General features: G+C 42.3%; 1 protein-coding gene and 1 long non-coding RNA gene across 5 annotated transcripts in view; one reads left to right on the top strand and one right to left on the bottom strand.

Annotated features, from left to right (window-relative positions):
- LOC107310868 overlaps window positions 1-24,767 on the bottom strand; it is a 31,985-nt gene extending 7,218 nt beyond the window's left edge. For 3 of the 4 annotated variants that reach the window (XR_004306618.1, XR_004306617.1, XR_004306616.1), the window contains exons 1-3: window positions 24,593-24,767; window positions 24,136-24,216; window positions 8,623-8,736 (exon numbers count right to left, since the gene is read on the bottom strand). This is a non-coding gene — a long non-coding RNA (uncharacterized LOC107310868). The remainder of the gene's footprint in view (window positions 1-8,622; window positions 8,737-24,135; window positions 24,217-24,592) is intronic. The other variant, XR_001553785.2, reaches the window with a different exon arrangement.
- A 121-nt stretch (window positions 24,768-24,888) lies between these two features.
- Window positions 24,889-25,683, top strand: part of FBXO11 (F-box protein 11) — a 60,698-nt gene continuing 59,903 nt past the window's right edge. The window contains exon 1 of the mRNA XM_015856901.1: window positions 24,889-25,410. Within this exon, the coding sequence (XP_015712387.1) occupies window positions 25,302-25,410 (109 nt within the window). The 5' untranslated portion in view covers window positions 24,889-25,301. The remainder of the gene's footprint in view (window positions 25,411-25,683) is intronic.

Here is a 25,683-nt window from a genome sequence, read left to right as displayed (position 1 = left end):
AACCAGCATCCACTGCCCCTGGCCCTTTTGTTGTACACTTCCAGAAAAGTCTGGCTGTACCTTCTCAGTGAGCACTTGCATAGTTACAGAGAACAGAGAGGAGGACCCTTAATTACCTTCTCTCCAGGATGAGTAACTCTGCTTTGCTGATTTGTCCTCGTATCCAGTATGCCCCAACAACCTGATTATCCTGGCATCCATTGCTGAACTTGCTCAGGCTTGTCCATGCCTACATTAGTGTGGGGCCCCAGTCTGTACACAGCTCTGTAGATATGCTCTTAGTCCAGAGCAATGGGAGTAATTGCTTCCCTTGAGGTTCTGGCTGCACTCCTGGTAATACAGCCAGTATGCTGCTGGCCTTGGACACAGGGCTCACTGCTGGCTCTTGATCAGCACATTGTCCACATACATGTTTCTAGCCAGACGGACCCCAGCCTGTGCTGTTGCATTATTATAACATTATTCCTTAGTAGGTGTAGGACTTTGTTGAACCTAATGAAATTTCAGTTGAATAACTTCTCCAGCCACCTGAGACTCCTCTTCAGTGCATGGCCCTTCAGTGCACTGACTGTTAAGTCTGTTGTGTGTCATCAGTGAACTTGCTGGAAGTCCATCTCATTCCAATACTCAGGTTTAATGAAGACATTAAATAGCATCAGGCCCAGTAGCAGCCCTTGAGGCACACCATTAGTAACTAGCCACTAGTTCAACTTTGGCCCGCTGCATGCTATTCCTTGTACCTGGTGGTCCAGTCAATTTTCCATCAACCTTTCTATCTTGCTCTTCAGACCTTCTCTTTCAAGCTCAGGTCTAGGGATACTTCAGGAGATTGTGTCAAAAGCCTTGTTAGCGTTCAGATAAATAACATCCACTCCTCCATATTGCCTTCTGAAATCACTGCCATCCACTACAACTGCCCACACCACCAACAAGCGCCCAGCATCACTGGCATCACTGTGCATATTGTTGGCCACAGTGTTTGTCACGGACACCACATGAAAGGATGCTAAATAAACAGGTATTCTGATATAGCTACAATACAGCTACGAGAACTTCATTGAATACCAATGCCAAAAGACAACTCCAAAATCAAAATTGTTGGAAAACATCGCTGCAGTGTCACCAAATCCGTATGAGAAGAGTTCGATGTATTAGCAGTAAGCTTCCCTGGAATATTCCCATAATTGTTACAGCCCTACAGGCACAAAGAAATCATTTTCTGGATTTGGAGCACTGTGTTAGTTAGTCTGACAAGCCCAAAATAAAGTAAATTTTCACACATCAATCATTAGCATATTTGTCTAAGAAACAGCGTGCAGAATTCATGCAAAATCAACAGCTTATTCAAGTAAATACATACTCATAATTATTCTATGTGAAATACCGCTTTCCGATTTTATTCACTGAATACTAACTACATTCCTAACGAATAAACCAAAATAACGGTTCCTCTGTTACTATGGAGAGGGAGAGGAGAATGTACTGGGCTTAAAGACTAATTATGAAATCTTTGGAGTAAGAACCAGATACTGTGATTCCCTTGTATGCTATATATATGTTGTGTGTGCATATATATATACATAAGCTCAAGATTTTACATTCAAGGTTGTGGAGAAAGAAATGGAAAATGCTCATGAGCTAGTTTGGAGACAAACTGAAGAGTCATTTTATGGGAGGGACATTTTCCATCAGCCTGAGATACAGAAAGGGAAAGTACAGTTCTAAGCTGAAGTGAAACAAACACGAAAGCAGCTGTAGCATTAGCAAACATGCTGCCTCTTAAATTGATTCTAGCTCGCTGGACACAATCATCGCTATCATAGCCAATCCCTTCCACATCTCCTGCAGTTCACAGCGCCATGGAAAGATATATATCCTCAAAGGAATCAGTATGCATCTGTGTGCACATATGCACCTGCAGACACACAGCCATTTGACTCCTAATCTACATAATGTGATTTTCTAGCATCAAGTAGAATACAATTGCTCCTTCTCACTCCCCTGATGCATCACAAGGAACTAGCACTAAACGCTTTATTACCGTGGCTGTAGAAGTAGACTGTGAGTCACATGGATCACAGAGCCAGTAGGGTGAAGAACGCTCCCTGCAATATGGAGCCTGCAGAAGCACTGCCAAGCAGTGAGTGCAGCGCTGCCAAGTGTCACTGCAGCAAGGCGCAGACACTCGGTGCTCTATTCAATAAAAGCCAGGTTATGCTGCATTTCCCAGTATAGCTTAAATTAACGTTTTACACTTTACCACCTTTTGCAAAGATTGCTAAGCACTTTGCACAAATTAATGGCATTCAGGTTCCAAGCACCCTTTGTGGTAGTTTCCCATATGGCAGAGGGTTTTTTTTCTTCCCAAGTAGCACATTGCTCTCATTATTATGCAGTAGACTTTTTGTTTCTGTATACCCAGCCTGGGTTCTTACAAGAAAGTGATTATACTTGCCTAAATGGAGATTCTGGTGACAAGATAATTTATAATGCTCTGCTGCATAATCATGAAGCCAAGGTCAGGGAAACCTTTGACGTAGCGTAGTCAGAGAAGTTGTAAATAAAGCACACACCATGAAAGGGTTCAGTCTCAGTGAGAACAGACGGACAAGAAAGAACAGACAAAAAAGAACCTCCCCCACTCCTGCCGTGGTGAAATCTCACTCCCTCTTTGTCTCCGCAGATACTGCGGTTGGCTAATTAGGGAAGGAGGTGGAACTATGAATCCAATCTCGCTTGTTCTCAACTTTACCATAATTCCTACGTTTGAGAAGCCAGTGAAATGACACAACACTACTACAATTTCCCATTCATCAGCACAAAGCAGAAGAGCAGGAACTGGGATAAAAACAATTAAGAGGCAGGACTAGGTACTGTGTGCATACCTCTGTGTGTATGCAGGCATGTTGGCCACAAGCATTGACTGGGAGCAGCAGCAGCAGCAAAGGGGGAGATGAGCACCACCAGTATTTTTATCTCAACATATAAATACCCACAGATGTACCCACAGCATAATTAGTAGAGAGGAAATAACGCCTGAGAAAACCATGCTCAGATTGTACCATAAAATCAGCATTATTTCACATGCACTGCTATTACTTTGCATCTGAGCAGCAACAGCAGAGCTTTTCAGAAAGCACTGGACTTACTTCTGTACTACACCTTTGTAGGCAGGCTGGGTGTGAGAGATGCCCATGGATGCTGCCCCAGAAGCACAGACAGCTGCTCCAGGGCCTCTTTCCAAGGCCACACTAGTCAGACACATGGGTACCTGTGGTCACCTGAGCTGCTCTTCTAAATCTGTTTAGATGAGGCTGCTGAGAGAAGGAAGATGTACTGGATAGGTAGGCCCAGGACATATGGCTGGGTCAAATAAGTAGCTCTGTGTGAGTTTCTGCAAAAGATTCCCCAGCGTTACCACTAGTCAGCCTAAACACACAATTACTTGCTCATTTTCTAGGAAAAACCTTAACTGCATAGCATGTAGCTCTGCTAACAAGAGTATAGAGAAGAAATAACAGGCCAAATCCTCAAGCCAGTGTAAATCAACATTATTTGCTTGCCTCTGCTAGAATACCCGCTCTTATTTCAGCTAAAGAGCTAATGCACAGTTCTTTAATATGCATTTATGTTAATATTTAAATGTTGAAGAGGTAGACTGTGCAGCTGGCACATCAGACTACATGTAACCTCAAAAACCCTGAGGGATCTACCTGGAAATAACCATTCAGAGTGACTGCCTGGCATGCGTAATGTCTTTGGAAAAGCTTTCCCACCCAAAGCACCTCCTTGTGATCAGCATTTCAGGAAGACAAAATACATATTTTAAAGGAGAAAATACGTTAATGAACAGAAGAAAATGCGAACAATTAGCAGCTTCAAGCGCTGCAAGACACAGGGAAAGAAAACATCAACAGACTGTCCAGGTCTCTTCAGACCACAGCTGTAGCCCCCTCTCCAGCACTGCCTCTTGGCAGAGACTAGTTCTATCCCTAGGGTACAGGCTCAGCGCCAATCACTCCGGAGTGTTATTGAGATGCATAGCATCATAGCACAACCCAAATCAATGTTTGTTTTTTCTGCACATTGGGGTGCACTAGGAGGCAAAGGCTGAAGTCAAGTGAGCTAGCTGCCCTGTAATGCAGCTAGGGTCTTGCATCACATAAGCTTAAAAAATAACCCTGATTTAAAAGGGTATGTACTGTTTTCTTTCACACGGTCTGATCTTGCACTGCTATGCATCCTGAAATGTGAGTATATAGGAGCACCAAAATCTGGCAGAATTTGCAATCCTTTCACAAAGGCTTGTCATTCTTTTACCAGATAACTCTCTGTAGGACATGACAAAGGGGGAGTTGGAACACATCCTGTTAGAATGAATACAAATGTAATTATCATACTATTCCTCAACACTTGCACTTGAAAAAGAACTCTGTTAAGGAACCCTGAATCAAGCAGGCTGATCAGTCAGGAATAAGGCAGCTGAACTGGTAAATGTTCCTGGCTCTCATTTCTGAAAGACAAGATCCTGTAATACTTAAGTTAAACATTAGCTTACTCTGCGAGGAACCTTCAGAAATCAATAGGGATTGCACTACATGACTAAGACTGGCAGAATCCAATAACAATTATAGACTAAAACTGGCCTTCAGTCAGGAATTTCTCTGGTTTCCTTTTTATTGTGTCTTTCCGAGTTCTTCCTCCTCTATGTCTGCGCCCAAGAAAACACAGACCCTTCCCTCTCCTATAAACCATTCAAATGGCTTCTTTCTCTTTAATACTAAAAGCGTCAATATTGCTTGTTAAAGGAAGGTAACGTTTGACAAAACTTGGCAGATTTGAGTGTTATTTCTCAACCTGGACAGAGACCAGTCTTCCTGACAAAATGGAAGCAGCAATTTGTGGCTTTTGAATATGAAGTGGTTTACTTCTTTTTGAACAAAAAGCGTAGCCAAAATTGCTAGAGAAAGCATTAAGAAAAGCAACCTGGGTTTAAACAAAAGGAAACAAATGCTCAAAGCATTTCTTTTTAAGAAAGAGTGTGGGGGAAGAAGAGAAAGAAATGAGGGGACATATCTTCCATTTGCAGTTCCTTTCCTCAGGTTTTCCAGAAGCAGAACAGACTGTATCTGTTGGAGGAAACGAAAGCCCAAAGATACTGGTAAAGAGAAGAGTGTCAGTGTGATAAAAACAGAGGTGGGAAAGAAGATTCCTCTCCAGCCTTTTATTTTGAGGCAGCTCAACATTAAATCACATTTTGCTGTACAGGGAAACCTCATCCCTTGAGAGCTGCCCTTCAGATTACTATATCTTCATCTATCATCTATCAGATTACTATATACCCTCCTAGGTGGGACTCCTCAAATATCACTACCAGGTGTCAGGCACAGCAGGGCTCCTCACTTCAGCCCAGCCAGAAAGACATTCTGCTGAGGGAGCAACGGTGGGGACAGTTCCCTTCTGGCCTTGCAGGGAAGGAGTTGAGCCTTGGTGGCCAGCTCAACACACTGAAAAGCAGGCAACTTAGGTCAGGCAACTGTAATGCAATGGAAAACGCAGCAGAGTAGCAAGGTCCCAGGCTGCAGCAAGCAAGGGTTTCCTCAAATGCAACAGGCACAAAAATAAAGGAGAAAAAGCTGCTTATATTCAAAAGACCTCAGGCACACAGGGATCTCATACAAAACAGCCTCACCTCCACTGCCAACCCTTAGTGAGGTCTGGGAAGGGGTAGAACCTGGCTCTACTCCTCCTGATCACTCAGATGTGCTGCATACACCTGAGCTTCCCGGGGTTGGCCCTGCCTTCCCACCAGGTGTTCAATCACTGCTTCAGGCCTTGACTCAGCATTCCTGCTACAGCAGCCCACAGACAGCAGTCCAAGAAAAGTTCCCAAACCACTGTGATTTCAGTAATAAATTCACACAGAAATCATCCTATTTTTAGGGTGCAGGCACCACAGAATCACAGAATGGTTTGGATTAGTGAGGACCTTAAAGACCATTTAGTTCCAATCCCCTGCAACGAGCAGGGACACCTCACTAGATTAGTCTACCCAAGGCTCCATCCAACACAGCTTTGCTGGTTTCCTGCCTCCCCTGCTTAATATCTCACATGTGTGGAGGAGCTCCTGCACACTGCAAGAAGTGTCCTGAAGGAAAACACACCAGACAGCAGTGTTCTGCTTTTGAGGGAGTGTGATTCACTGTGTCTGCTCCACAGCTGAGGACAGGTTGTGATGGGAGGCTCCAAGCTATGTAACTGTCTGTGCTTTTGCACCTGCTAGTTTTAAGTCTCTGTTTCCCTCCGGTTTTGTGGGAACTTTTCTGCTTGGATCAGATGCTTGGAGGTTTTTTCAGCTTGTTTATCAAATCAGATGCTGTCTGGCTAACCGAAACCTAGCAAGGTCAAAAAAAGGGCTGTATCTTGCTGGCACTGCTTTCTGCTCATCTCCTAAAGCCATGCAGTTTGAAATAAGGTACACAGCATCCCTTCCACTCTTCTTCAAAAGCATTCTGGTTTCCATGGGAAAGAAAACTGTGAGCATAGGCTGGAGGGCATTGCAGTGTGGTCAGAGAGGTGACAAAAGAAGCAGGTCTGTGGGCACCTACCCAATGGCAGAAACAGAGCTAGCATGTCAGGAGTATCTTACTCTTTCTGCAGATACAGGCAAAAAGATTTGCTGCCTAGCATAGTGTTGCCTCCTATTTTGGAACTGGAATTATCTCTAAGCTGTTACTTCATTTCATGTTCCTTTCAAGCTCCTCTTCTGTGCAGAACATTTTAGAAGGAAATGCCACTGGATTACACAGCTGCTGTCTGCCTAGGCTTTAAATATGCCAATTTGCATCAGTCTGTAGGCAGCACTGAGAACAGGCTGGCGTTGACTGCAGCCTTCTTGTGTTACTAGTGGCATCTTACTTTCAAATCCAAAACAACTGAAGGAAAAAGGTGTAGCAGAACTATGGAAAGACAGTTCTGAGGTACTAAAAATATTTCTTCTTCTGAGAAAACCACATGAAACACAATACCCCTGGGGGAAGCCCTACAGAATGTCAGCATGAAGCTATAATAACTGATGGAAGAAAAATGAAGTTCCTGAAATAAAAAAAGCCCACACTCGTGGAACTAATCAGGTTGGGAATTAAAGTTACTGAGAACAAGCCTATTAGTAAGCACATCAAAAACTTGAAAACTATTTAAAGATATATGGAAACAGGTACTAGGAGAAAGCTAAATCCTATCCTTGCTTTGCAGTCTCAAATTATTTGGATAAGAATTCAGGTGCAGAAATGCTAACCAAAAGCAAAGCTCTGCAGTTACCATTTCTGTTAACAGAAGGAGGCAAATCATTCCAGGAAATATCACAATGTAGCATCACTATGAAATCTTCTAATGTTGCCTTTGTAGAGTGCAAGTAGGTTTTCATCTCCTATAGAGACCTGCTGTACTGCTGTTCCATCTTTGGGTTATGCAAGGTCTTCTTGCCTTGGCAGACTGAGAAGAGGAGGCAATGTGAACAGCCTGAAAATTGGCTGTCTGCTTTAGCTCTCGTTAAGTTGATTTTGGTATAAGAGTTATCACTTGGGAAACAGAGATGTTGGGCTAAGATTCCTGCATGAGGGAACTACCTTGCACATTGGCTGCGCAGCCTCATTTTGGGGCTGGTACACATGTACATATGAAGGGATTCAAATTCAGAATACCTTCAGACTTTTCTTTTAAAAACGGAAGGATAAATATCTGCTAGAGATAGATGGAGAAAGGAAATGTCAGAAGACAAGGCAACAACACTTGTATTTACTGCCATTTGCTCCTCTTTCTAAGGGAGGCTTTAAAAGGATATAGCGCTGAGAAAATGCTGTATTGCAGAATTGCAGGGGTTGGATGGGACCTTTGGAGATCATAGAGTCCAACCCCCTGCTAAGGCAGCTCCCTACAGCAGGTCATGCAGGTAGGTGTTTGGATGGGTCTTGAATATCGCCCTAGAAGGAGACTCCACAGCCTCTCTGGGCAGTTCTAGTGGTCTGTCACCCTCAGAGTAATGAACCCAATGCTTCCTTAGAGAAAAGAAGTTAACTTTTAAGAGGCAAACTTTGTTGAATGAAGTTAGAAAAGCGTAAGATTATTTAGTAACCACCATTCTATAGGCACCAACCTTTGCTGAATGATAATTAATGTTACTTCAAGACATTTCTAAGTATTAGTTTCAACGATTTCATTATTTCAAGTATTGAATACTCAGGAGTGCCTCACTCTTCAAAATTACCCAGATTGTTTCATCTGGCATATTTGAAGAGCTCAGGGTTCAGTATCAAAATGTGACCCCATGGCAAAGCACTTAGAAGACTTAACTACTAAATTAACATCCTTGTTTTCAAACAGATGTGTGAGATGAGGAGCAGACTCTGGATTTTGTGCTTAAAAACTTAAAGATCATATAGAGCTATTTATAGAAACTAACTTAGGCAGCTGCAGCTATGATTATCTTGTGGGATTCATTAGGACCATGTTTGACATTTAAATAAGTTCTTGTTTCTGGTGGCAAGAAAGACAGTGTGTACTTTAAAGATATTACAGGATATAGAAACAAAGATAAAAGCTTCAGAACCATCTTATACTTACTTTCTGCTCCAACTGCCCACTTATAACCTGGAAATAGGACAAGAGGGATTGTGGCCTCTGAGGTATTGCATGGAAAGAAAGGAGAGATAACTGGAGAAGCCCCAAACTACACACCTGAAAGAAGAGGATTAAGAAAGAAATAAGAATATTATATTGCTTCTAAGTCCAGGACTACCAATCATTAGTTAGACCAACCTCATCTTTATTTCATGTGCAGTATAAACCAAATGACTAGATAGGGTCTCTTTTTTCCCCCCCACAGACCTACACAGCCTGTCAGAAAGGCAGGATACATTCATGGCAGCACTACTATGCAAACAGCATACAATGCCCCAAAAAATAATCCTATGAACAATGGAACTTCCCATAGATTTCATATAAACCTTTAATTTTGCCCTTTTCCCTCCCTGACCCCTCTCAGTATTCCTATGATAGCCTGTATCATCAGCTAGAAGTTTCCACTACAGCTTCAGGGGAGCTAAAATGGCATGTGAATTTTGTTCCTCATTTATCTTTCAGCAACACTCAAGCATGAGAACTTTACACATCCTGAGCAAATGCTCTCAAGTGTTGAAGATGCCATTTGGGCTTATGTCTGCTTGACTCCCATTTGCTCATGAATATCTACTGGCCAAATAGAAGAGTATTTCTTTGAACCTACAGGTAGCAGGAAACGATGCTCAAATACTATCACAGTGAATATAATATTAAAAGTATATAAAACATGAGTAGATTAGTCTAAAAACATGAATGAAGATATGTTTGGAAATGATCCTTTTATTTGAAAATTGGTTTACTCCTCGATGTGGCAGGGATTGGGATTTTTTGTTCTCTTGATACATTATAAATCCTGAGTTTTTCCCCAGACAAATAGATATACATCAGAGTAAATGAGTCAAAAATATGAAATCTGGCAGATTGATTGTGAAAAATGTTCTGCTTTTTATCAGCTTATTACGTGGATTTTATATTTCCTAGACATGCAAACCAGCACAGAACTAAATAAGTATTTCATAAACACAATCAGAAAAAAAACAGCGCAATGAAGTATATATTCACCTGTTGTACAGTAGCACACTCAGATGCTCAGAGACTGTAGTATATGAACTGACTGATACCTTGTAGTCCAGTGTGAAACCAGTAGAATTCTCCTTGTTTGTTTCAGTTTACACAGATTGTATTGCCTAGCAACTTGCTCTGAAATTTAGCTGGAAATCAGAGTGAATTCCAAATGGTTCAGAATTACATCCAAATGTTTGTACCCAAATAGGACGGGAGAAGGGGGAATGGTTTTAAGCTGAGACAGGTTTTGGTTAGATATTAGGAAGAAGTTTTCCACACAGAGGATGGTGACACACTGGAACAGGTTGCCCAAGGAGGCTGTGGATGCCCCATCCTTGGAGACAGTCAGGGCCAGGCTGGATGTGGCTCTGGGCAGCCTGGTCTGGTGGTTGGTGACCCTGCACATAGCAGGGGGTTGAAACTGGATGATTGTTGTGGTTCTTTTCAACCCAGGATGTTCTATGATTCAAATGCCTTCGGTCTCTCAAACACTCCTTCCTAGAACAGAGAGACTGAGTTTTAAGCTAGTTAAAAACTTTAGAACAGATTTAAATTGGCCCGATTTTCTTTCAGTAGAATTGTTGTGTATTCATAATTGTTGGCACATCTCCCTAGATAAGCAATATGTCACATCCCTGTTGCAACACTGCATCTGCAGGACTGAATATATACAGCCCTTAACAAACATAGATATGTTCAGCCTGTGCCTCTAATTTGTAGTCTACCTATATGTTCCTATTTGATTTACCAAAGGCTGCTTCCTTGGATAAATGCTCAACCTTGTTCACTGGAAACAGTTCTCACACACATATTAGAAAAAAAGTGAATGGAAAATACAGGAAGCTGGATGGAAAAAGATCAGCAAAAAATGCAAAATAACTGTTCTGCACTAGTTGATCTCAGAGAACTTTCTTGTCTTGCGTTTTGTCACTGTATACCCTTCAAATGCTTAACTACTCCAAAACAATCATTTATTTGGTTTATGAGAAATAATGCAAAGCAACTGGCTGTACTTTGTAAAGGAGAATAAGCTACATGCTTAAAAAAGTTTGCAAGCCATATTGACTCTATTTTCCTTTTGGAGGTACCCTAATGGATTTCAGAGAGACATTTCTAGAGGACACACAGCACTGACAGATATACTGAAAACCTGCCAAATAAATCTAAGCAGTTCCATATTGGATGGAATTTTTCTTCTTTTTTTTTTTTTTTTAAAGGCAGAAATTTTAAAGTACAAAGTGAATTTGAAAATGCATGAGAAGACAAAAATGGAAGGATAGCCTAAATCGCTAATTCAGTTCATCCAGACTAGCTATGTCATAATAGGTACTCTCAATGAAACAGAAAGAAAGAAAAGCATTGCAGAAAGAGAAATGTGCATAAAAAACCTGAACCTTAGTCATATACATTAGTCTAATTCCAAGTTATGGTAATCTACAGCAACACCAGAGAAGAATATGAAACTAACACCAATCTTGAGAATGTGAAGAGGGCCAATCCAATTTACTATGCAATTATCCCTTCTGCCTGAACGAGATGGAGCAAGAAGAGTATTAGGTATCCTGAAGGATGTTATGAAGCTTGCCTCTCTGCATAATGGAAAGCAGCATAGGCAAAAAGACTGGTGACACAAGCAGAAATTTCCAGAATTTGAGATTCTTGGGAAAAAAGGATGGTATGGCTAAGTTTCTATGTGATCCTTCTGATGCCACATGCATGCAAAAATAAGTAAAGACATTTTAAATCCCTAGGACAGAATCCCTTGATTTCATGCCAATCTGCTCTAACAACACCATTTTGAAAACAGTGAGGTTATGTAGGGTAAGGGCAGAAACTAGATGCCTGCTCAGGGAGAAGCTTATAGCTCCCCAGAGGATGACAGGCAATGACACAAATGGAGATTCTGCTCTTTAAACCTGACATTAATAATGCCAAGCTATTTCCCTTTCCACACTATTATGACTAGCTACTTTTGTTACTCGTAGTTACAATTACTGGTAGTGCATTAGGGCCTGGAGATCTCGACAGTCATCAGACCCAATGTATGTTATGCTTCATAAGATGGTGCATGTGACCTATCTGCCCCCAGATATCTCCTGTTATATCTAGTTATCTGACATAGGCAAACAACTGGTGGCTCCTCCAGCTCCAGCTGAAGGCCATGAATGCCTAGTGAGAAACACAAGAGCATACCAGATAAAAGGAACTCCATTCGAATGGATCACAAGGCACTTTCAACAGCAGCACACAAGATCTGTTCAGCTGCAGGTCTGATAACTGAGGTGCGATAACTGGAATGGGGTCACTGTGAGATGGTGAAGTGGGACTTTGAGCAAGAATCTGAATCCAAATCCCGTGTGCTACCAGAGGTTACAAACTCTGCAATAGCAAATCAGGGGAGAATAGCAAGGTGTGCTATTTTTCAAGATAATTTCAACTATTTCTTTCATGTCAAATACATGCAAATAAACCTGGACACCCCAGGACAAGTTAAAATGCACATAGTTCAAAGAATCTAGATGTTATAACATCCTGAATCTGAAGCAACTAAAGAAGTGACACAATTTCAAGGGGAATTTATTTTCCCAAATTCAAGTCATCAGAATTCTTAAAAGCAGATACTGGAACTTTTTTGGTTTTTCCTTGGAAGTGGTATTTTAACATTACTAAATTACTATTAAAGAACGAATCTTACTGAGAACACCATCACAAGGTTAAGAAAAGACAGCAACAGAGACAAATGCCAGCACTAGTTATGCAAAAAAAAAAACACCAAACCATCCACCCCAAGCAACCAAGCCATTTCACCTGACTAAACTGAATAACCAACAAAGGCCTTTGAATTGCTAACAAGTTAATTCTCAAATTGTAGGTTTCAGTATTAAATATAATACACCACAAGAAACCTTCTCAGCCTTAACCCGGCTTGGCTTCCACTGTGCATCCCTGAGAGGGGAAATACTTCTCATGTAGGTGGAAAATAACTACAAGCTTTGTCCCATGGTGAGTGTGCGAGAGGCTGTGACAGGGTAAAAGGAGTGAGCAGAAAGGATCTGACCCAAAACACAACAGCAGACTCAAAAGGCACCGATAAATGAAAAGCCATTCCAAGACTGGAGTCTCAATGAAAAAATAACAAAGATGTTTTTTTGGTATGCGGCTGAAGATAGATTCCATATGAAAACACTTAAATGGCCTTATTGATATTATTCATTCTCAACCCTCTCTGAATAAGTACAGCATGTTAAAAAGGAATAAAAGGCATTTTTGAAAACTTCCTGAAGTGTAGGTGTGGAAGCTACACAACTGATGTTTGCACTTTTCAAACCAAGAAGATTTTGATGTTGCAATTCCTTCGCACTTTTTTTTCCTTTCCATCTGTCTGATCTTGTCCTCACTTCTCGTAAAAATACTACAAGCAAGGAAAAAGAAAACAACTCTGCCTGAAAACCGAACTGACTTGCAGTCAGATCATTCAAATGTTCCAGAAGTCTTGTGGAAAACTTTGAGAAAGCATGGAGAAATGTTTCCTGTTTTCAGACTCTCCTTAGTACTCAGTACATCTTTGAATCTCTCTTACTAGGGCATATCTAAGATTTTCAACCCTGGAAAGAACTGCTCTGGATAGCATTTGTTTTCCCTTTCTCATAAAACAAACACAACAACCCCACCAAAAAGTGACAGAATGAACCTGGAACATCACTTTGAAAAGACAAAACAAATGTAAGAAGTGAGAACTCAGATTGAATTTCCTCTGGTTGTCTAACATCTGTTAATGGTACAATGTATACAAATACATATAATAAATTCAGCTAACAGTAGGAGTACACATGGGAAAAAAGCTATTATCGTGTTGATGCATCAGACATTAAAGCCTTCCATCTTAATAGAGCTTGCAGAGTTAAACTGTTTGTAAGTACAGGCTTAGCACCAGCAAGTTGTTACAGAGCACATTAATCTGGATGCAGAGATGGTCATAAATGGCACACAGGCAATCCCTCATTTCTGGCATCTCAGTAAAAAAAAATAATATCCAAACTCCCCAGGGTAGTTTTACCCTAAAAATTCACTCCAGTCCTAAGGGCTGTGAGAGCCTACAGTCTAACTCCCATCCTCTCTATCCAAAACAAACGCCAGCTGAAAACATAGAGCCCAGGCCACTCGCACCCAGAGAGCAGGGATGCAGAAGACCATGTGGTATAGCACCACCTAGTGACTAATATCACGGTAATGCCACCGGTAAGAGACAACGGGAATACAAACCGGGGATCAAAGCATGCCATGTCCCATTTAGTTTCATATTTTTTGTGTCTTTGTCCTTGGAGACGTCTCATTTTGAGCAAATATTGTTATAATTATGGAGGAAATGTAGTCTAAATTCAAACTATTTGTCACGGGTAAAACAATCCTCTTTTAAAACAGGCACATAACAGAGTAGAATTTGCACTTTCAACGCCGTAAGTATGTAGTGTATCTGGGAATCCAAACCACCAAGAACTCAGTTCTGCAACCATGACTCAAGTGAATAATCATGAGACATCTGTGGGATTTCTTCCAGGAGCAGGAAAAGCAGCATATGTCTCTGAAAGTGCTCAGAGCAGCGCAATACTGCCAGCTTTATCACGAACCCCCTATCTGCTGGTTGAAGCCTCAGCTTCTGGAGTTGAGCACTTCTATGCAAGTTGGGATTTTCACCCAGAAAGCAAAACAATTTTCTGACTCTAAAGCTTACGGAAAAGCTTTATCTACTGCGCATCTTACTGTGTTTCTGTTGGTATTTTCACCATCAAGTGAGTTTCTCTTTGTTGTTCATGCCACTCGCACCCTTTAGCTCAAAGTCAGTGCAGCATCTAGGCTACAGTCTCAAGGAAAGGACTTCTGCAAGTTGACCCCACAGGGTACAGGCAGATCTCCCTTGCTCCTGGTGGCTCCCAAAAGCATCATTCCTCACTGTATTTTCCATCTGTGATGCTTTCCCTTTTGTCTGCCTTTAGCATTAATGCTGTGTGTGTTCTTCCCACCCCGCTGTATCATTAGTAGCACTCTGAAAGAGACTTTCTCTGGATGGCAAATGTTTGGTGAATTTTTAAATGCCGTTATTGATTTCACATTAATTTCCTTTATGGACCAGGAAAACCTTTTATGTGAAGCTGTAAAAGCCAAGAAACATATGACAAATTGGTTAAAAACTGCTGCCTGGAAGCAGTCTGAGAGATCAACTAATTTATTTTACTTATTTTTAAGTATATTCTTGAAACACACTGTATCTCCATTGACTAGTATAATCCATCCTGAAGTATATAGCAATAAAACTTTGCATTTTACCTGCAGAGATAAGTACCTCTTGGACTTCTGCTACAAGTAGGGAGACTTTGCCCAAAGCCATTTTCTTCTTTTCCCTCAATGGCCCATGACTACACAGTACAGAATGACTGCCTCTGAATTGGCCCACATCACTTCTGAGGCTTCTGCTTTAGGACATGGAATCTGTAAAAGGGCAGGTAATTCTTTTGTATAAGCAACCTCTGTTACATCAATTTATTTCACATCCCATAAATCTGCTTCCAGACACAGATTATTGACTGTTCTTTAGTGAATAACTTTTTAGTCATTTTCTGGCCTCAGAAAATTACCTTTGAAATATTTTATGCAAGAGTATTCATTATGAACAATCAATGTACTGAAAATGTCAGCACCTCAAGAAAGCATTTTATAAAAGATGAGTAAATCTACATTCACACTCATCTTCCTGTACTTTTCATTCTTCTAAGATGTATGCGTTACACTGGTGTATAATTATATGAATTTGATGACCTGAGTTGAATAATGTCAAAACTGTTTTACTTGTATTCCAGAAAAGGAAAGCAATTAATTAAGAGCTTTGTTTTCTCTACCATTATTTTTAGATATGACATCTGTCATATCATGCTTGATAGCAACCCAATGTACTTACCCTGGACTATCTCTTTATATGCTTTTTAGTCAGTAGCCAAACACAAATTAGTTCAGATGGAGCTACAGTCTATGCAGAGGCACATATGTAAAGTGAGAGCAGTTGGAGGATGAAAGGGTTACTTGCACCCACTTATCCTGATATTAAACTTTAAAATGTAGAACAATTTTTTAATACTAAGGGAGAAGAGATTGTTTTTGCTTCATTTAGTAAGGTTCAAGCCTTAAAGATGATTACAATCCAAACTCTAGAAAAGTATTTTAAAGATGCTGTTAGCTAATTAAATTCAGGAGCAGCAGATTCTAATCTACCTTGCAGGAGCATGGGAAGTAACAGTATCAGTCACTTTGGCTGCCTTGCAATTCTGGGAGATTAGAGCACAGGTCACTTAGCATGACTAACTATAATCAAGGGTAGCAAATACCTCTCCAGGCATGTCACTACACCACACCTATGGGAAGACTGCAGCATGGTCCAGCAGCTGATTACTCCCTGGCTGGAAGAAAGCCCCTTCAAGACAGAACAACCTTCTTCCCTAAGCTCTAAAGGTCATCCACTGACTTCCTCCTCTGGTTTAAAACATGCTCTCTTCCAAACCACAATATGAATCCCATCTTTATACTGTTTGGAAGAAGAAAGCCACAAGAAGACCCATATTCATGAAAGAAAAGTTTACTGTCTGGACTTTATTACTTTGGTGGGGGTTTTTTTTTGGTTGTGCTTTTTTTCCTTCTGAGATAATTGCCAGCTTTAATACTGAATCAGGGTGAATTTTAGACAAATTTATATTTGACAGTCCAATTAGAACTGCTCACTAACTATAATAGAAATATTTTTTCTCTGCATGTGCAGAGGATATTTTTCCCTTTTATCTCACAGTATGAACGATGCACAGGACAATTTACGTCCCTTCACCAACTACTCTTGCACACCTCCAAAGAATTTGACTCATAAATGTGACTGCTAGCTTCTTTCTCCCACACCTCACAGGCTGAGTTTTGAAACACTGAAGGCATATACACATAGACCAACACACTGTCTTGCAACTGAACATAGTCAGCTGTCAAGACACTCACACAGGCTGTGGAAGCTACACAGTCATGACGGCTAGACCTTCAGACCTTCAGTATCCACCCAAACATCTCCAGAGCTACGCAAAACTGCTCTGCATATTCCACAGTCCAGTGCTGCCCAAAAAAACCAGCCATTGCAACTCACATCACATTGAAAAAGAATTATATAATATAAAGAACATTTGATTTGATGCTTTTTCTCATTCTCATTTGTTTTCTGCATCACATATCACTGGGGAAAAAATAAAATGCACACTCTCAAAAGAAGCAATGCTACCTATAGATGTAAATCTAAAACCGAACTTATATCAAAATATACCTGTTTTTGCCAAGCAATATTACAAGACAAAGTCATCCACTTAATCACAAACTGAAATAAGATCATCAGTTTGATGAAAAAAGACAAAGATCAGCCATTAAGAAATGGAGATTACAAAACAAACATTATGAACTTCTAGAACAACATCTGCATCATGTGCTTACAGTGACTGACAACAACTTGTACACACAAACAGCACACAGTTTCCTCTTATACAATTCCTAATTGGAAAAGTCTTTAGAATGTTTGACTAACATTGTCTTATTCAAGTTTCCCTTCTCATCTCAGCCAAATGAGACTTCAAAATGCATGAGAACCTCAGTTTTCCACTTTCCTCTTCTGCTTTGCTGTGAAGAAGAACAGAAACAAATGCTGAGCTATGAGAAGACATAAGGTTTTCAGTGCCTCAGCAAATCTGGTTTTGTAGTACTGGACACAGACAAGTGAAGGAAAGTCAGAATTGATTAAACAAATTTAGATCTTCAGATGTAACTGTTTTGGAAGCTGTCCTTACAGTGACTATGCTGTCACCTATATCATATAAATTTCTTCAAGGCCCAGATCACACTGACACTTATAATCAGTAGTCAGCAGAGAGGATTTTGCAGTGCTATTGATCTCATTTAAACACATGTTCTGAATGGATGATCTCTTCCCCATCTCTGCTTGTCAGCAGAAAACTGATGAGAACCCAAGACATTAGTCATAGGCAACTGAAGGAGAGAACAGGCCTTTCCATACACAGTGCCAGTTATCCTTTTCTGGTTAACTTGGGTGAATTCCTGATTTTGTCTTCTGCATAACAAAGGATTATGGACCTTGATGACCAAGGATTCAGAAAGAGATACCTCAAGCACATTACCTTGAAAAGTGATTATATTTTGTCAGTGTTGTCTGTTGCAAAATACCACCTTTTGATCAGCTCACCCTGCTGAGGCACAGGAATACTTACATGTGAGTAAGAGTATAAACAGGAGCACGTATTTCCTCACCATAGAGGTAACTAGCAAAACCACATGGCACTGGTTAGAGTCATCCAGAGACACTGACGTCCCTTTCCAATATTATTACCACTTACCCTCAGCAGAAGAAGGAAACAACCAACATCACCACCACCTGGCAACAAATGGAAACAAACTGCTTAAAGTCATTAAGCCCACATACTTTGAGTGACTGTAAGCTGGTTATCTTTAAGTACGTGCTTCCACTTGCTGAAACAGATTCATTAGCCAAGAAACACAATACAGTGAATCAGCAGCCCAAAGAGATGCTACAGCAGAGCAGCCACATCTGAGAGCATCCCACAAAAACAGACCTAGTGAAACATGGCTTTCACCCAAAAGTTCAGGAAGGGGCTAATGGAGTGCAATTCCAGGATCACAGCAACTGTGTGCAACCCCAACTTCCCACCATACAGGAATCACGCCTTCCTGCCACATCCCTGCACTAACAGTTATACGCATACATGAAAACTAGCTGCACTTCTAGCTAGATTATTTTTCAGCTAAATTACATCTTTGATCTGCTTAACCATGCTGTTGCATAAGCACTAGTAAAAGACAGTAGGGGCAGCAAAACAACACCTGTGAAAAGCAGGCTTGCTTTTTAATGGCAACAGCAAATTAAACCCTAACTGCAAAATACTCCTCAGGATATTAAAAAACCCTTTCTGGGGAAATATCTTCCATAAATCACTTGCAATTTTAACTAGACCTTTTCCTCCATTCACAAGAGAAGTCACGACTGAAATTCATCTGAGGCTTAGAAGGACAAGGACCCAACTCCTCCAGCTGCCCAACCCAGAGATGGAACAAACTGACAAGACACGCACATATGATGTGCCACAGTTATTTACTTTTTCTAACCAGTTCCTGGCAGGCTCACTGCAATTCACTTCACAACCCTTCCATATTTAAATAAAACCCCAGAAGAAAAGCACGCAGTTCTGGAGCAGGAGATCCATAGAAGTGGTCTATCAGGCAGCAAAGGAAGATAGTAACATTCTTCATATTCATCACTGTTAGTACAAAGTACTTGTTCCCACCAGTGAACAAGAGGTTACAGACAAGGTAAAGTAGGCAGATAATAGTAATAGAATCCACATACACACACCTGCTTTGGTTTCAATATCTGAAGCAACAACATTTTACCACCGTATTCACACACTGATGGTGAGACTACTTTGCTTCGACACTTTCAGTTCTTGTGTTCAGGACTGAAGTAGGTATCACTCCTTCATAAACCTCAGAGTTAGCACAGAGGTGCTGAATACCATTTAAGAAGCATCTTCTGGATGTTCTACAATGCCACTAAAACCTGAAAATGCTCCCAAGCAAATCCTGAGGCGGGTGATGTTTGTACTCACCCACAGATTCAGTTCTGAAACATGACCAGCAGAGTGCTGATGATGCTTTGAAACTCAGAACACCATTCCACCAGGACTCTTCAACAGCTACTTTTTATTAAAAAACAAAATCCAAGACATCATTCCAACTTCCAAAAAACTCTTTATTAGGGCAGAATCAAAATTAGGATGTTAAATAACCAAGTTTCAACAGTGTGTACTTACAAGAAATAACACGCTTCTTCCCAAGGTTTTGACTCATTCTGCAGAATCCAAGTTGGTACAGCAACAAACAACACACTGGGCACAGACATACATCCATCTACAATCTACAAGGCAGCCCATTAAGGACAGCCAAAATCAGGTTTGATTGCAGGAGACAGAGACTCCAGGCAAATGCACAGAGTTTTAACAATCATTTACTGCAAGATCAGGAAGATTTAGCAGAACCAGAGATCAGAGCAACTGCAACAAAACAGCATCCACACATCCAGCTGCAAGTCCAACCAGCTGTAGATACCTCTATTTCTGAAAGGCTCACTACATCCAAGCTTATGAGAAACAACCCTCTAGGTTTAAATTCAAGTAGTCACCAGTGGCTCAGTCCCAAGCCTTCAAAACAGTATTTTTAGACTAAGTATACGTTAACAACTTATGAATTAGTTAGAAATTACAGGTAGAAGCTCATGCTTCTAAAAGCTGTGATGCGATGCTGTGGAGAAAGCCCTAAAGACTCCTGTTCCTTAGGTTCTATTCCTGGCCCCAATAATAGCCTAAAAATGTTTTTGGGCAAGTTATTTCAGCCCTTTGTGCCTCAATGTCATCTGTAAGGAGAGGGATAGACATGTGGCCCCTTGCAGAGCCATCTGATCAAACACCAAGACATGATTTCTTGTATTTCTCACTCAGATCCAGGAGTTGCATGTAGCAGAAGGCTCTGCAATGGACTTTCTGCAACAACCTGCAACAGTGGCCTCAGCATACTACTTTTTCCTCAAATATTAAGGTAGAGCCATGGAGAACGCTGTGCTTTCCATCTAATAACAGGTCAGGCATTTAGTGTTTTTTAATGTGCTGATTCTGAGAAACCTTAAAGAGATTTAGGCCTTCATTAACAATTTAAAGGCTGTTTCTACTTATCTTCTGTGAACCCCTTAGAAGTAAACCACAGCCCACCATCCAGTAAAATGTTATTCTAGACTTGTTTTGATCAATACTCACATCCTCAGGCTAAGCAGGGATCATAACAGGCATGTCCAACCTGCAGCCCTCATGCAGCCCAGCAGAGCCTGCAAGGCAGCCACCCCCTTCCCACCACAGCAGCAGCTCAGCCCAGCCCCAGGCATACACCCATTGCTCAGCAGCAACCAAACATCAGTGCACTATTAACACCGAGCTGAAACCCAGACATGGAGAGAGCACAATGCTAACTCATACTATGGCAAATAATTGTATGCCTTTTGATGCACCGGTGAAACAGTCCTGCAAACAGCAAAAAACAATAGGCAGCCTTGATTTCTGTTTTGATGGAAGAATTTGAGGTTTCAAGACAAACCATTTTTGTAAATTCACAACTCCGTTTTCATCTGACACAAATACATTTCTCAAATGCAATGCACACATTTGCAGTCAGATAGACAACTCAAAAACCTGATCATGTCTCTTTACCTGATTTTTATAAGAGAAATACTCCTCACTTCACAGTCATGCCTAATTCATGCCATCACTTTTGGCAGTAATACATTTGTGGACAACTGTTGGACAAAGCACAGAAAAGCTGAAAAGCTTCACAAAAATAAACCACCTCCAGTGAGAACCTACTAAACTCTAACCACTGCCACTGAACCAAACTGATTCATTAGAACAAACCCAAGGTCAAACTTCCCATTAGTTCTATGGCTTTGTTGCTCTTTTTCTGCTTGAATAGAAATACTAAAATTCAAAGTAAATTTATGTATTTAAGCAGCAAAAGTATGTTATACAAGTGCTCCAAAAGTACTGCCTCCAGTTTTATTCTTTTGGTCCACAGGGTAAGAAGTGGATGGTGGTGGGATGGCAGCAGAGGTCAAACCTCCCAACCAATATCCCATTACTTGTTGCATCTGTCTGACATAATGACATATGACAAGGAAGTCCATAGGGAACAAAGGGGTCACCAAAATCTTCCACTTAAAAACAACTCCTTCATTGACACTTGAATATTTAAGGAAATCCAACAGTGGATGTGAGCACATTGAGATGTGCATGATGCAGTGGCAACAGTAGGTCAATTGTATCTGTCATAGCTTCCAGAAAATAAGAGGCATTACTTTCAGAGCAACCTACTCTCCAAGGCAACTACTGTTCACTCAGTGGGGCCCAGGCAAGCCAAAAGGTGGGACACTCACGCATTCTAAGATGATTCTGCTGCACATTCAAAGCACTCTCAACACTCTCTGAAATAGGGGTACTAAAGAATGGGTACATTAAAGGAAATAAAATAGTGGTGATTCCTGCAGATTAACCTGGTCATAGAATCACAAGGTTGGAGAGGACCTACAAGACCATCCAGTCCAACTGTCCTCCCATTACCATTGCTACTACAAGCCACTAAACCGTATCTCATAGCTCCTTATCCAGATGTCTCTTGAACACTGCCAGGGGCAGCAACTCCACCACCTCCCTGGGCAGCCAATTCCAGTGCCTGATCACTCTTGGAGAGAAAAGGTTTTTCCTTATGCCTAATCTAAACCTCCTCTAGTACAACTTGTGGCCATTTCCTCAGGGTTTTGCTGACTCAATAGCTTACACTGGCCCACACTAATTTGTCAACCATCTCACCATCTTGTTTCTTCTTTATTCTCCACTGAAACTTTAGAAAATGACTTAACTGTATCATCCATTATCTTCACCAGATCTTCAAGGTGCCTGTCTTCTTCCCTTCAGAAATCAGCAGAATCAGAATTGCTCACTTGTCTCTCTGCACATCAGCCTCACAAATAAATAGGGAACCCTGTAGCAGTATTTCCATCACCACTTGTGTTACTTCTGTGAAGTTGCCTCATTAGTTAAGCAGCTCCAACTACTCATAATTAACAACCCATTGGCATCATTAAGCACACTGTGGCATCTCTTTCCGCATGCAGAAAGGAAGTTGATCACTTGGCAGCCAACTCTTCATGTACATAATGAAAAGATCCATGCTTGAAATTCAGTGCAGATTGGATACACCACTGAACACACCATGTGTCCTTGTGCGGCAGAAGGGGGTTTCTTCAAGAAGCTTCACAGCAATAATTAATCCATGAGATTGCCATATGTAAGTTTTTAAGAAATGACTTACAAAACTGAAATTACAGTTGTCACCATAGATAAACAGGATACATTTAATTCTGTTATTAAGGAAAAAGAATTTAGTTAAGATTGTCCTGAAGAATTTCCAGGCTTTCTGATGTCTGTCCTCTTAAAGCACAGCAGAGATTATTAGAAGAGTAATGTCACTATTTTGATAGCCCATGCTTTGTAAGATACAAACAAACACTTCCACACATCAGTTTTATACCAATGATTTATTTAGTAACTTTATACAGTTCGTCTTACATACTTACCATATCGTCCCAAAGAACTTACCACTGTAGCCTTCTAGAGATCGCTCTCAATCTTGGCTAAATCAGTAAGACTTCATATTAGAACCGTTCCTGAATAGTTACAACATTCCCCCCCCCAGCCCACCCCAACTCACAATAAGTTTTACTCACTCATACCATTATGTTCTTAACACAAGTTAACAGCTTAAGAAGTCAATTACAAAAGCTGTCTTTGAAGCTAAATCATTTTTTGGCATAAAGTACTTCAAGATCAAGACTTTGACTTCTAAGAAGTCTTGCTCTAGGTCAAGTCCCAAACAATTTTCTTCTAGTATCAGAGGCTTCAGATGAAAATTGCTCTCCATCCATTTTGGCTCTCAAACATCTTTTCAAGAATTTGGACATTTCTATGAATTTGAAGTACACTACTGAATAATTTCAGGTAACTCTGAGTCACTAAGAAATCACTTCCTGGATCTTGAAGGAGGAAAGATATCAACTAGAACAGCTTAACAGAAACACAGTCAATTGACTGAAATGCTAGAGAAGTTCCCAGGCTATGTGAAATTCCTTAACTGTGTCACAGCAAGTTAGGCACAATTCCTGAGCATGGATCATTCTTTTCAGCATTGTGAAACTGCTTTTAAAAGCAGAAAGCACTTTGATACCTGCACATTCTAACCAACATCCATCTGCTAGACTGACAACTGCTATGGCACATAGTGGCCTCAAATAGTGTGACAGTTCTCTTTTTCTGTGAAGGTCACTTCACACTTACTAAACCTTGTCATTCATCCTCCTTTGAGAGGTATAAGAATTCTTTTTCTCAGGCACGAAGAACAATCTTCCACTGTTTTTTCTTCATGGCAACAAAAGACAAAGTCTAAAAAACATATTCCTTTATATATGCATTACCTATGCACTTGGTTTTTGAACTGATAGGCACTTCAGTCAACTTTAATTATCATTGACTTTAGAAGCACAAATATAAACATCTTTAAATTATGACTTATGTTTTGAGAGAGCAGTCACCTCCTAAGGTTGCACTATATCATCACATCAGCTTTGAACAACCCTCTGCCTAATGTACTTTTAATTACAAGCATTTGCTTACGTTCTACACCAACTAACGCAGCAGGTGCTCATTCCAGAGGCCTCAAGTGCTCAGTTTAAAGCAGTACTACACACTGACCAACCTTAACAGCAATAGAAGCAGTCTCTGCAAAGACAAGGTGCACTCCTCACTGCTTGGATTTCACCATTTTATTAGCAGAACTCTGAAAAGCAAGAAAACACAGTTTGATACAATCATTCTCTCCTGGTTGCAAGCCACTAACACAACAAACAGAATAAAACAGACACCTCACAGAGTGCCTAAACATTCAAACTAAAACAAACAGCATATTGATATACGAGAGTACACAGAGCATGAAGCACACACCCCACACGAACAAGTTGCTAAGAACTACTCAGGGCACAAACACTCTGCGGAAACCAGACTCCCACCGCAGCCCCAAGCACACGCGTGTTACCAAGGCAGGGCACACACACACAACACACACACAACACACACACACAACGAGGCACAACTCGGGCTCCCTCCCCTCATACTAGCGGGCTTCCTCTAAGCTCCTCATCCCGCTGCTCGCCCACCTGTGAGCCCGAAGAGAACCCGATGTGAGCGTTCCGCAGCCCGGCGCCGGACCCTGCGGTGCGATACGGCCCCGCCAGGCCCAGGCATCGCCCGGCTCCCCCCGGTGCCTCCCCAGGCCTCATCCTCCACCGCCGCCATAGCTGCCGGCCCACAGCGCAGCGCAGCGCCCGGCCCGGCCTCCCCCGCCCGCCCCTTATATCGCGCTCCGCCACCCCACCCCGCGCCGCGCCGCTCGCCCAACCCGCGCACCATAGAAGCGGCGCGCCGATTGGCCGAGCCGCCGTCGGCCCGCTGTGTGGGAAGCGGCGATTGGCGGAGCGCGGCCGCCATCGGCCGCCTCCCCGCGAGTGTGTGTCTCCGGCAGTGTCAATGGCTCCTCCTGCCACGGAGCAGCGACGGGCTTGAGACGGGCAGGACCGCGGGGCTCCTTTAAGAGAGGGATTTAGGGGGGGCCGGGAGGGGGGCGCGGAGCCGACGTCCCCCACAGGCAGCGCTCGGGAGACCCAGCGGCTCCTCTGCCTCCGAGCGAGCCGGGGAGCGGCGGGACCCGCGCCCGGAGCCCCCTCCTTCCCTTCCTTTCCCTTCCCTTCCCTACTGCCCGCTGCGGCGAAGCGAGGCGGCCGCCCGCGGCTCCCTCCTTCCTCCCGACGAGGCGCCGGGTGCCGGAGGTTTCCCCCCTCCCCTCCCGCCACCCACACGAGTCGGCAAATGAACTCGGTCCGAGCCGCCAACAGGAGACCCAGGCGAGTGTCCAGGCCGCGCCCGGTGCAGCAGCAGCAGGAGAGGAACAACGCCGCCGCCGCCGCCGGGGATCGGGGTAAGCGCGGCGCCGAACGCGGCCTGTGCGGGGCTGCTGCCGGAGCCGGGCCTCGCCGCGGCAGGAAGGGCCCGGGCGGCTTCAGCGCTGGCTCCCGCTCAGGCCGCGCTTTGTTTGGCTCGGGCTCTGCCCGGCCCGGGGCCGTCGGGCCCCGCCGAGAGAGAGAGAGGGAGGGAGGGAGGGAGGGAGAGAGGGAGGCGGGGGGCTGCGGGGCGAGGTGGGGTGCGGTGAGGTTGGGGTGCGGTGAGGCTGCGGGCAGGGGCGGAGGGTCCC

Source organism: Coturnix japonica, chromosome 3 (assembly GCF_001577835.2).
Source record: "Coturnix japonica isolate 7356 chromosome 3, Coturnix japonica 2.1, whole genome shotgun sequence".
Taxonomy (NCBI): Eukaryota; Metazoa; Chordata; class Aves; order Galliformes; family Phasianidae; genus Coturnix; species Coturnix japonica.
The sequence above is the reverse complement of the archived record's forward strand: the minus strand, read 5'-3'. Positions and strand labels throughout refer to the sequence as shown.